Here is a 13,987-nt window from a genome sequence, read left to right as displayed (position 1 = left end):
ACAATAAATTGGCTTGAAATGAACTACAATATTAAAAAGACTTGCTTGTATTTGTTCGTGATAATAGATTCAAGATGCAAGGCTTTTATTTGTACATTGCTACACTTTAGATATATCAATGAAAATCTTAGGCTCCTCCAACAGTGCAACATAATACAACAGGTAAAATAGAATATAGTAGAAATAGTGCAGAATAGTCTGTATACAAGTAATTGGAATATTGATATATGTGAGTTGCAAACAGATGAATGTCTTTCAGAAGTTCAGGTGTTTATCAGTCTGATGGCCTGTGGGATGAAACTGTTCCTCTATAATAATGTATTAAAAGTAGTTATTGCGTTGAACTTACTGTCGGTGAGACCCCCGCCCATGCCAGAGGGGGTGAGGGTGTTCCTCTGCTGCGGGTTGATCAGCTGACTGACGGACGGCAGCTTGTTCATTTTCCCGTGGGGGGGGGAGCAGGAGCCGTACGACTGCTGCGAGGGCATGGAGGTCCTGGAAGGGAAAAATAAATAAATCACATTTATCAACATTATTAATAATTATTATTCTTTTTTAAATTTATTAATGAGTGCAGATTTAACAATGAAAATATTTCTGAACAAATACCGTGATATTATAGTCTGGTCTTTAAATCACTTTTAAAAAACGACTTTTATAGAATTGCTTTCTCGTGATTTTATTAAAGGTCACCTATCATGCTATTTTCAGGCAATAGCATAGGTCTCAGATATATACAAATATATAAAAAACATGTCTATGAAGTGTTTTGCTCAAAATACCAAACAGATCACCCATTCCAGCCATGCCTCATATCCCTCTATTTCACTTCCTGTTTCAAAAGTGCTGATTTGGGGTATAAAGCTTTACAAAAAATAAAAAAGGAGGGGTCTGAGCTCATGCAGGACCCGGCAGCTACCGTCTAAACTAAATACTGCCGTGATGAAACGCCATATCATGGATTATCAAGGATTCTTTCTGAAACAGTATGGAGCTCAAAGGCTTTCTCTCTTGCCGGTTATACCACAAGGTGAGTTCCTTTTTATTTCCTGCTTCTTCACACACATGCTCTCCAGTACAGGCTAGCTCTGAGTGTTAGCGATGCTAATGTAAACACCGACCATATTACGTCCAAAACAGTCGGGCATTGTTTCTGATAGCAACGTTTCTGATAGGCCCGTGGGTCCACATTTCAGATATTACATCATATCGGACGCAAATCTGGATCAGCTCCGTTATTCCCCCGTTTTTAGAGATTTGCGTACGGAGGAAAAGAGAGAGGGTTTTATTTTCTGACACTGCGTGAGTTCCCCGACACACCGGGGACACACATTTATGTATAAAAGACATCACAAAGTGCATTTTGCATGATAGGTCCCCTTTAAGTATATAACTGTGACTAAATACAGATGTTCCTCCTCATACTGCCCACACATCTCAGTAATGAAACAGCAGAGCCGTAAAAGAACAGGACAGAGTTCAAGCACCAAAAAAGCTATTTATTATAATCTGACAGACAAAAGTGCAGCAGCCAAAACAATAACAACACATCTGTTTCAAACAGAATCACATCCGCTGTTTCATCCATTAAATCACATCTTAAAGAGGAAAAAAACAAAATAAACTGACCTGCAGTGACTTTATAAAACATGACCAGCATTAGCAAAAATAATAAAGTCTTTCCCCCCCCCTCAAGAAAAAGATTTTGAGTCCAGCTCTCAGAAAGAAAGCACCGTAAGTCAAGTGAGATAAAAACAGAGCTTGGTTCCTGTCAGCTTCATGACTAAACTCTACGCTACATATCATCATTTCAAACCGGGAAGAAGGTGTAACAACTTTAAAATATACTTAAAAGGACGCATGCAAATAAGATTCAATTATTATAATCTATGAACGATGAAAAGGCTTTGAGCTGGGATATTCCAGATGTTACAAAACAGAAAGTCCTCAGTGCAGAAAAAGGAGCAGATGAGAAACAAAAGGAGACAGAAAGGAGGTCCATGGAGGAGGAAGATGAGGAAGAGGAATGTGGGTTTCAGGAGGAGCTGCAGCGCCGCCTCTGCTCTCCTGAAGGATCCATGAGTCGGCTACCAAGACGAGCTTGAATCAAACTGCAGGGAGGAAGCGGAAGAGGAGAGAGGAGTGAGTGCTCACTGAAGGAGGAAGAGGAGGAGGAGGAGGAGCTGATGAATGTTAGTGGAGGAGAAGGGACAGAAGTGACCAGCAGAGGGCGCTCTGTAGACACACATCAGTGCAGACCGGGGTTACTCAGACACACAACGTGCACTATATGTAGCTAGTTTGGACTTTTCCTAATCCTGTTGTTATTTTTAATGATGTATACTGATACTGTCTTACATTTGGTTTTCATTGTTATTCCTATTAGCTTTTTGAGAACTCGTACCTGTCCTACCATTGGAGAATTATTTTAGGAGTTCACTTAATACATTTTTTCCCTTATTTTGTAATCACTCTTATTGCCCTCGATGCTCTGATAGCTGAATGTTCCTAGAGTTGTTTTATCTGATCTTGTAGTGGAGGGTTACAAATATACTAAATGCTAGGGATGCCAAGGACAGCCAATACTTTAATATCATGTTGAGTCAAAGGTTCAAACAAATCGCCTACAGTACCGCATCAAATCTATGTTGAAATAGTTAATGTTAGCAGTTAGCAGCAGGTGAAAGGTTGCATTCATGCTCTATTTAGTCACAAAGTTTACCTTGGACGAAGTTAAATGACAAAGCTATCATGATGTGTTCAAATCCAATCATGTAAATCATAGTTTTGGCGGCGAGTAACTTGAATAAATAGAGTTTTCACAGCAATTAAAATAGATATAAGAGAGGGAATTATGACCTGATTCTAACAAAAAATGACTATGCAAACAGTTATGAGGGAACGTGTTTTTAAGTACATGGGATTCATGGTTTAGTTTTGACGAATTGGTATCAAGAATCTTGGGATTTCACTTGCATTGGTTTTGAATACTTCATTTCTGTTAACGTTAAATCCCTCCAACGCTGAGACTTAAAAGAATCTGAAATCAATACTAAAACTTGAAATGCATGAAAGCAGTGAATGCAGGGCAAACATGATCTCACCGTCTGCCAGTCTCTTAATGGGAAACTAAAACATAAGCAGTAATTATCACCATGGTGCTGTCAAACTATCATTAACAGCAGCTCCTCTGCAGCTCTCAGTGAAAACAGGGTGCGGGCGGGGCGGGGGGGGGGGGGAAAGTGTGTGTGTGAACACGAGACAGTTTTAATTAATGCTCCAGTGAATGGAGGAGGCTGAGCACAGATTTTGTTGTGCAAAGAGTCCTGGCAGAACACCCAAAGGCGTTACCGCGCTCTTTGGGAAGCTTCTCGTTAACAAAGCACAGCTCGGCACATTCGTCACGACTCAGAACATTTGGCTCGCATCCCATGAGAGAGGGAGGAAAGAAAAACAGATCTAATGGAGGAAAACTGCAGCCATTGTGTCGAATAAATACTGTTCTTAAGTACACATTTGAAGGACTTGTACTATGCAAAATGCACTTAAAGTATCAGAAGTTAAACGTTTTTTTAAGTGAGTTTTGGCCAAGTTTACAATGTGGGACCAAGTTTTTGTCACCTTTACTTGTTTGATTAATCTGAGTACTTTGTCAACCTGATTATGATAGATAGATAGGTAGGTAGGTAGGTGCTTGGTACAACTATACATTTGTACTTTAATTAAAATTATCTTTATTGTACTTTATTGAAGAATCTGAATGCAGTACTTTTACTTGTAACCGAGTACTTTTTCCTTAGTTTTTGTCACCTTTACTTGTTTGAATAATCTGAGTACTTTGTCAACCTGATTATGATAGATAGATAGATAGATAGATAGATAGATAGATAGATAGATAGATAGATAGATAGATAGATAGATAGATAGATAGATAGATAGATAGGTAGATAGGTAGGTAGGTAGGTAGGTAGGTAGTTAGATAGTCAGTCATGTTAAGTCAGTAAAAATCACTGCAGGCCGTTCTGTGCAAACAAACGTGCACTTCAGTAAGAACCCCAGCACATGTTTCATGATGACACAATAATAGTGTCCTTCCTGCTGAATAAGAGCGAGTACTCACTGTTTCTGGAGGAGGTTCTGCTGCTGCTGCCGGTACGACTCGATGGTGTGTTGAGGCAGATACTGCATCAGCTCCAGAGACTCCTTGATTTTTACCAAAATCTCATAAATTTCACGGCCTTTGATCTGGAAGAAGTCAAAATAAGGGATCACGGTCAGTTTGAAGGAATAGCTCAATGTGTGGTATGAGTACAGAAACCTTTATTAAATGGTTATGGAAATCGAATAGGCCTGCACTTCTATTAGCCAATGATAAACCTGTATTTTCTTTATTACATTTTCTTTATCACACCTTTTTATAAACAGTTTTACATTTAAATAAACGGAGCACTGCTTCCACTTTTATGCTGTGCTTGAGTTCTGCTTGTGTACAAATAAGAGGTGCATGATATTGGGATAAATGGACATATGTATGTACCCTAAATATGTCTTTAAATACAGTACAGCTTGTTTTAAAGTAACACTCACAGGCAAACAGAACACCTCCTCGTCTGTGGATCTCCTCTTCTTGATGGTGGACATCTGGATGCCGTGGGAAACTTGGCGGTAAGCTGAGGAGAGGAGAGAAGAGTGTGTGAGCGCCGCCATCTTTACGCTAAACTTAGTCTGCTGGGAGAATACTGAATGTTCTCTTCCAATATGAGAGTACACATGATAACAAAGGTATCCCAACTGTAGCTGTGTGCATGACAGGATGTATGATTACCTAGAAGAGCACCAGGACTGTTTTAGGCATATGATAGCTATGTGATTAACATGATGATTCAGCCTCTATGGAGATAGACATATGACAAGCATGATCATTTCTGACGTGGAGCTAATCTGAAGTAAACATTGAATACTGCTTTCTATTCCTCCATCTTGTGACTGTGTAACTCCCTCTCTTGGATATCAGCATGTGAAGGACACTGTTCAGGAACTAGTTGATGCTCTGTATGTGATGACTACTTCCATTCTGGAGAGGATCACAAATACATGGATCCTGAGATTGAAGCTCATGCCGGTGCCGAGTGACATTTTTCTAACATGGTCCTAATATTCTAATATATCATAAAGCGTCGTACCGTCTCCGCTCTTGGAGCCGTCCGTCACGTGCTGCTTGCGGATGCTGTCCTCGTCCGCCTTCCTGTCTCGACCCGGGCAGGCGCAGATCCGGGCCTCGAAGCAGCGGCGGCCTAACACCTGACCACTGAGAGGGAAACACAGCAGGTGAGACACGGAGCAGAGGTTACCTGCAGGAACCTGAGGCTGGCTGTGAGCGTGTCTTACTCTCGGGTCTCCAGAGTCACGATGATGAGGATCGGGCGTCGGTTCATCCCCCCCACGCAGCTTGAGTTGCACATGAAGTTGTACAAAATTGTGGTGAATTCTGTGCCCACCTGAGAGAGGAGAACAACACGGATGGTGAGTTGTTAATTTTGAGTAGAATTTGAATGTAAACCTGCATTTAAAATCAGGCGGTCAATCATACTCGCCCCAACAACTTGAATATCTTTAAACAAGGCTGCTATATATTTGTTGATTTTTAAGTGAGGCTCTTTCTGCAGTATCTTTCCATGTATTTTACTATAAAAGCTGCGTTGAAAAGCTATTCACTAATGACAATATTCTCCTCATCTAAGTGTGTGTAAATGCAGTTCTAGTAGTGTTTGCCTTTTATTTCCAGCTCTAAAAATGCACAGCTCTGCATATTTAAATTCTTATATATTGTACATGTCTCTTCCCATCAATTCGTCACGTTTTAAATCGCATAATCATATATGTATTTACTTATAATAAGTGAAAGGATGTTTTTTCCCCATCACCTTGAACGACAAGAACCCAAATGAAGAAAAGAAAATGTCAAAAAATGTTTTCTCTTAGCAGCCTGCATTAAGATGAAGCATGCTCATATGGAGGGGCTTTAGGTCTCATGAAGTCTATTTCTATGCGAGGTGGTGAAGTGTGGCTGGCGGTGCGTTCAGGTGCCTGTCTGCAGAATGGGAGACGCTCACCTGTGGAGGTTCGTATGGGACAAACACGCTCTGCCTCCCGGTGATGGAGTCCTCCAGGTACTGAGCGTGGTTGTTCCCCTCCACCCGGATCAGGTGGCTGGGAGGAGCGATCTGACCTGGAGAAACATGGGGGAGTGTCATTAAAACAGAAAACACTGAGTATATAACTTTATATACCTTATAACAATTTGAGGTACTTGCATCAGAAGGAAAGTACTCATTACACGTCATGGTATGGTATAAGTATAAAAAAGCATAACATCTAAATTCTCACATAAAGTCAAACTACTTGAAAAAGTACATTTAAGTTAATTTTTCTGAAAACAGCATCAGGATTCAGGACTGTCACTTGTAATAGTAGTAGAGTATTTTAGACATTGTGCCCCTTACTTTCACTGAGGGTTCATTTGGATTTTCTTCCACTACAGATGATAACTGAAGTGACACATGAGGGATAACGTTTTCTTTAATAAATCAAAGTGTACTGACCGTCGTTGAACTCGCGGCTGAGCTCGTGGTTGGGGCAGCGCTTCACGACCTCCGTCACGTGCTCCGCCTTCTTGTAGACGGGCATGGCTCTGATGACGGCGCCCTGCGGGGGGTTGGTCAGCACTTTGATCTGGATCGGACACGTCTTGGCGATCTGACAGTACAACTTCTTCAGCTCTGTTGAGTACTGCGAACAGAGAAAACACAAGAGGATAAGACTGTGCTGAAACATTTATGATATCGTAGTTTATTTGTTGTTTTGTCTGTCTGACTTTCTGGGTTATATATAGTATATAGTCCACATATTTATATATTTTATCATTACCAAGAGAGAGTCTAATTTCCACTTGCATGTTTTACATTCTGTAATTTTTTTTATTTGGACACCCTGTAGACTTTTTTACACAAATGTTTTTTTTATAACACTTGGAGAGTTTTTTCCAATTGGCGTTAAAAAATGTAACTTCTTTTAGTTGAAATGCATTTTAATTGTATAGTTATACTAATAAGTGTGCTGGTATTTATATGCTGTTCCATGCGTTGATCTGTTTGTATAGTTGTTAGTGTAATCAAGTCCTCCTGATTACTCACAAAGCCCTCAACAATCAGCCCCCCCCCCCCCCCCTACCTCACAGACCTGCTGCACCACCACACCCCTTCCCCCTACCTCACAGACCTGCTGCACCACCACACCCCTTCCCGCTGCCTCCGCTCATCAGAAGCCAACCTCCTATCCATCCCCACCCGCATCAATCACCGGACCTGGGGGGACAGAGCCTTCTCCGTCGCTGCCCCCTCCCTCTGGACCTCACTCCCACTCCCCATCAGAGAGTGCACTGACCTCACCACTTTAAAAAACTCACCTCTTCAATCTGGCTTTTAATGTGTGATTGTTTTTGTATTATTTAACTTTAACTATATATATTTATTTGTTGTTCTTTTCTTTTCACTATATCTGTAAAGCGTCTTTGAGCACCTGTAAAAGCGCTAACAAAATAAATCTATTATTATTATAGTGTGATTATTGAGACTGTGCAATGTGTCCTCGTGCCAACGGACTGAAGATGGACAATCATATCTTCTCTTTTGATTTGTTCACTCATGTTTCTAGATTCATAAAGAAAATTAACAACAAAACAATGCAATTTAATCGATAAACTTGAAGCAATTTGAAAGCTTCCAAAAATACGTGAATTTTATCGACCACCTGTTGGCAGCACTGTGACTTCTGTTTTCCCCGAAGCATAAAAAGGGTTAAAGACAAGACTGTGATTATGAGTTAAATAAACACACACAGGTTCTGGAGCTGCGAGTGTGTGTGGGGAAACCTCAAAGATCTCACGAGAGCCTTTGGGACTTCCGTGGAGGAGCGCCATAAAAAACAGACCCCTCCAGGAGCAATTAAACTCCAAGCATGGCCTCTTTCATCTTCAGGGGTGAGGGGGGGGGGGGGCTAAAAGCATCTGATGGCCCCTCATCATCCAGAGCAGGGCTTCCTCCAGGACTGAAGAAGGTCTAGAAAGATCTGTCTGGGGCCAACTGCAGTGAATGCTCACACAAAATGACTTAAATGTAAAGTCTGTAAGCCAGGAGTTGTGAAGTATGTTGATCCCTGGTACCTATAGAAGTGATCAGCCATTTGAAAACAAGAATGTTCACATAAAAGCGGAACAGAGATTCACCCGAACAACGAACATGCTATGACGTGGTTACTGTAAAACCTGCATTTGAAAGCAAACGGTCACTAATAAGCAGAGGTAAGTCTTTCCACCAAAATATCTTAAAGTGTTAAGTTTGTAAAGTATAGTGATACCAGCGTGATTTAACCAAAGTCCTAGTAGATACTTTGAATATATCTTTTGAGGATGAAAAACATGAATAAGAGATAAAAAATATAGCAAATGAAATAAAAAACAAATCTGTGATGAATGAAGAAGTATTTTCCTTACTTGCACCCAATATTTATTGACACTATTCGAACAGAGCTACGTCATTGTATTGTACGTCACAAGCTAAGACTGAAAACCCTTTGAGTTAGAGTCCTAAAACACATCATAATGCACTCAATTCATAAAATGCCATTTCAAACCCCTGCTTAGTTTTTGAATGCAAACAAAATGATCTCCGTTTCATTTCTTCAACTTGTCAGTTCTTCGTGTTTCTCTCCTTCAAATTGATTGGATGTTTTCAATCTTTACAATCTCTGTCCTTGGGGGGGGAAAAAGGTTTTGAAATTCTTTCGAGTCAAAAGGCACACGTGATGTGACCTTATGCCACACCTCTGCCATTAAATCATGCAGGTGCAGTACGTAGCCTTTGCATGATTAAATAAAAAGTATATATCCGATAAGACACAGCGGATAAGTCATGTAAGTTAAATGTTTGTAAGACAGCAAAGATGTTTTTTCATAATGGCATCACCTGTCTTTCTTTAAAAGCAAAAACCAGCGTAGAAACTTTAACCAGAATTGAGAATGTTTGATCAAATCTGTCCGCTTTTCTAGTGCAATACATCGAATTGGGCGTTAGTATATGTGAAGGTAAACACAACTAATGACTTTGAGGACTGAAGGAGTTCTAGAGGGATCTGTTTTCTCACATTGAGGGTTAGTGCGCCCCTCCTGCGGGATAATGGCTGCGCGCTGATCCCTGGCACTGTTAGGATTGATAACCAGAAAGCCATCAGAAGGACTGAATTGTTACTAATGGGCAGAACCCAACTGTGTAAACAAACCATAGAAATCACTGCTGTGTGTGCAGAGCTTTAAATCCCCTGAGAGAGGAGGAGACTCTGGGTAAAGGTGGAGGTGGAGGGGGGACTTCCCCCCCCCCCCCCGTCAGCCTCATTTCTGAGCGAATAAAGGTGAACATTGTGAAAGCCGCTCGGGGCTGTTCCAGAAACAATGCAACATAAAAAAAAAAAAAATTCCACTATGATTAAAATTGCTTCCAAAGAAAAAGCAGCTCATCCCAGTTTGTGTCTTTAAACGTTGCACAAGCTTGGCACGGACCCTTTCTGCTCTTCTCTGCGGGCATGCAACACTTTTCCTTTCATCAGGACGAAACCAAAACAGCACATTATCGCCCAGTTACTAAACACAGGGTTCACTAATAAAGACAAGTTAATGAAACAATGCATTATGAACTGACTGGGCACTGCTCAAGGTTTTGATCATATTGAAAGTAAAAGCAGACCGTAGCTGCAGGTATTATCGGCTTTTAACTGCAAGGCAAGGCCATTTGATTTATATAGCACTTTTCAGCACGTGGCGATTCAAAGTGCTTTACAAAATAAAAACAAGAGACATTTAAGAACAAATACATAAATACATTAACTGTATAAACTGTATGCTTGTATTTTTTGTTTTGTTTTCAAGGTGTCTATGGAGAGCATTTTGTACCGTCAGCTTCAAAAGTGCAAAACAAATAAAAAAAAAAAAGGTTATTATCAGTCGATCAATAGACAAATAATTGCTAAATATTGTGAGAAATTGATACATTTTCTTACATGAATGTGTTAAAATGCTGTTTTCCACCTCGTAAATATGAAGTTTTGGTGCTTTTCTCTGTTTTAAATCGTATAAAAGTGAATGTTTTTTGGTTTCTGACTCACAAAGCATGACATTTAAAGGCATCGTCTTGTACTTTGAGAAGGACTTTGACTACTTTCTTACATTTCATGGACCAAGCGATTGATCACTAATGAAAAAAAAGATTTGATTGCAGCCGTAAAGCAGACGCTAAGATAATCAAAATACAATCAAAGTGTTCTTATTTTTTTTGTATGTACACCTTTGATTCCAGCTCTGGCACATGCATGTCAACACAATGGCCGAACTGATTCTTCCTGACAATCAAAGCAGCTTTTTCTACAAAAAAAAAAGAACAGATAAATGTTTGTCCTCTCGCTCCTAACCTGATACCCTCGTACGCCTCTGTCAGTCAGCTAAATGAGGTGGAGAGGAGAGGCGGGCGGAAATGAAGCAGAAAAAAAGAGAGACCTGTCGCTGTGTGAAGGGTCAAAGATAGAGCATTTAGAGCATTTCACACCGAATGAGAAGGTGAGAAATATGAAGACAAATACCTGGTTTTCCCTTCATTTTAAACAATGTGTTCTTTTACAAAAACTGTTTTTTAAAGACATAACACTTTCTAAAACGTTTTTTTTCCTGGATGTATTAAATCAAATGTGCGCTCTTTATTATTTGTATGACTTCTCGCTGCAACACACCCATTTGCACTATTGTATAATTCTATGTTTTAATGTTTTGTTTATTGAATGTACCGCTGCTATACTTGAATTGAAACTAATTCAAATAAGGAGGACATTAAAGCCAGGGTTATCTAAAGTTAATTTAAGGATTTGATGTAAGCTTGATGGTCCCATTTTCTGCTGCAGGTATCTATACACGGGATGTTTGGTTAAATAGAATGATGTCTAAACTGTAAAAGAATAAGCTTTTCCACAACCATTATGAAGATGTAACTGTGTAACGGGTCAGTGCGTATGTTTGCAATAATTACTGGGTGTTGGTTTTGTGTAGCTGAAGGCGAAAACAACACAACGCAGAGATTTAATCAGAGGCAGAGAGGTTTGTTTAGATCATATCTATCTACTGTCACACACACACACACACACACACACACACACACACACACACACACACACACACACACACACACACACACACACACACACACACACACACACACACACACACACACACACACACACACACACACACACACACACACACACACACACACACACACACACACACACACACACACACACACACACACAGCAGAGGACCATCCCAGCCCTGGAGGTACAAACTTTGCGCTCACACACACAAATATGTGCTGCTGCTGTTGCTGTGTTTGCTCAGCAGAGAGAGAGGAGCTGCCGCTGACTAAAGCTAACAGAGCGCAGGGTGGAGGACGAGGGTTGAATGATGGGATTCGGTGGCTCACACAGGGCGCGGTGCTCAGGTGTTAACATGTAATTATGAGCCTTTCATTGGTCACATTGTGAATTGCACACACGGCGCACTATACAGAGCTGCTTAATCACAACTGTTTGAAAGAAAATGTTTCTGTGTGTTTGCGAGGAGACGCACACGTGACGCATTGCTTTCAAACGGGCACGAGTGCAAGGAGGGATTAGTGGGTTAGAGATAGCGAGGGGCCCAAAGTGTCAGGGGGCCCCTGGCTTTCACCTACACCATGTCATTCACAGAGATGTACCAAACAGGAAGAGGGTTAGAATGAAAAGAATGTGACATTAAACGACGACAAAAAGGGAAAAACAGCTGAAAGGCTCACAAAGTCAACAAAAAGAGACAAAATCACTACATAGAGACGACAAATAGATACAAGAATATATAAAAAGGTGTAAAACGGCAAGAGAGAAAAAGTAACTCAGAGAATCACAGCGACAATGGGACCACAGAGAGACAGAAAACGGCACATAAAGAGACACACAATGAAAGCAAAGAGTCATAAATGTTCCACTAAGAGATGCAAAATAGCTGCAGAGTGCACCAGACTCACACCCTCCAATGAAAAGTGACCACATGACCAATAAGAGACAAAGAAACTACAAAGTAATGAGGCAAAACGATCAAAAAGAGTCTAAACAACATTAAAGTGTGTGTGTGTTGCTTCACAAAGTACTAGAGTTGGCTTGGCCTTTTCCACTTAGATGCCCGGGGGACCATTGCCTCACAATCCACTCTGTACATGTGGCAAAAAGAAAAGAAAAGTGAATAACCTAAAAGTGTCTGCGTTTACCAAAACAACCTCACGCTGCACGACGGAGAAAACGAGCTCTTAAGCTGCTGTGATAATGAAAATATGTTGTTATAATAATCTGCAACATACAATTTGTTCTGTACAGTGGTGCATGTGTGCAATTACTTTCTAACACACACACACACACACACACACACACACACACACACACACACACACACACACACACACACACACACACACACACACACACACACACACACACACACACACACACACACACACACACACACACACACACACACACACACACACACACACACACACACACACACACACACACACACACTTCCCTTGCGTGCAGGTCGAGGCAGGCCCACAGCTGTAGCGTTCCTGTGCTGCTGACAGGCGCTGCGGGCGCATGCAGAAGTCAAGTCCTGACAAACATCGGGCCTTAAACAAGCACCGAGTGGCGCCTCTGGTCTTGTCTTCTTCATACCTGACAAGTCACGTCCTGCCCGGAGCTTCTCCCAAACCTGTTTAATTCAACAATAACGCTCCTCTACTTTCCTAAACTGAGGAAAAACACCTGCTTCCTGGAGGAAAATAGGGTGTAAAAGTGTTTTTTTGGACGATTTTTCCCAGTGTTTGAGTCTTTAAAACAAATATTGTTTTTTTGCAGCACTTATCTAGACCACGCTGAGTGATGACACCCGTCCTGAGGCCAACCTGTACGCTGACATGTGCTGTCATGTTTGTGTGGACGGCGCTGAAAGAGTCAAATATTCATCTGTCATTCGGGGTTAGCCAATCGAACCCTGGACTTCACCGGCAGTCAAAATAACCGCAACTATAGCAAAGTTTAGTGCATTTTAAACTGAACGAAAAAATGAGTTTTTGATCACTCCAAACTCTCTGGAACGTTTGTGTTTGAAGGCGTGTAAAAGCAGTTTATTTAATATATACTTTTTTTATATTCCGATAACCTTATAGCTTCTTCATGCCCATTTAGCCTATTGGATCTTTCTATTTCTGTTGTGCTGTATTGAATGTACCTCTTCTGTACTTAGAGAAGCCATAAGTTATTTATACGTTAAAGGCAATCTGATCTTAAGTTCAGTAAAAAAAAATACTCTTCAAATCTGTAGCACGGCCCTGTTTTCTGCTGCAGGTCGGGTTGTTTATTAAAAATAATTATCTTGTAATCTAAACTTTAAGAGAATGGGCTTTTCCACGACGATTATAAAGAAATCCCATCGCCCATATCATAAAAAAAAAACCTTTTCAGCCCTGCCTTTAAAAAACAGAAAAATTCCCCTGCACCTTTTCCCATCTGTAACTCTTAGGGCTCGTCTCCCTTCTTGTGATGGGCGAGTCGTGACAAGCTTCTTGACACAAACAAGTCTCAGCCCCATCTCGTGAGGCGTGGGACGGCCCGCAGATGTTCCCCAGACAAGCTGCGTCTTGCTGGCTTTCGCTGGAACACTCTTCTCTTTGAGCATTCACAAGCTATCCTCCTCCTCCTCCTCCACCTCCTCCACCTCCTTTTTCCTCCGGCGCAATGTGAGATGCAACCATCAAGCTTAACTCCTCTCAAAAAGACACTCCGAGAGCACAGGGTTCAGGAAAGA

At 41.0% G+C, this 13,987-nt stretch overlaps 1 protein-coding gene across 1 annotated transcript in view; it reads right to left on the bottom strand.

Moving 5' to 3' along the window:
• The window catches only part of tp63 (tumor protein p63), a 34,637-nt gene that overhangs the window by 5,266 nt on the left and 15,384 nt on the right, over positions 1-13,987 (bottom strand). Inside the window, 7 exon segments of the mRNA XM_034149713.1 lie at positions 350-495; positions 4,121-4,245; positions 4,588-4,670; positions 5,184-5,308; positions 5,389-5,498; positions 6,114-6,229; positions 6,603-6,789. Coding sequence (XP_034005604.1) covers positions 350-495; positions 4,121-4,245; positions 4,588-4,670; positions 5,184-5,308; positions 5,389-5,498; positions 6,114-6,229; positions 6,603-6,789 — 892 coding nt within the window.

The sequence above is a fragment of the Trematomus bernacchii genome, unplaced genomic scaffold (genome assembly GCF_902827165.1).
Source record: "Trematomus bernacchii unplaced genomic scaffold, fTreBer1.1, whole genome shotgun sequence".
Lineage (NCBI taxonomy): Eukaryota > Metazoa > Chordata > Actinopteri > Perciformes > Nototheniidae > Trematomus > Trematomus bernacchii.
This window is presented reverse-complemented; position numbering and strand designations above follow the sequence as displayed.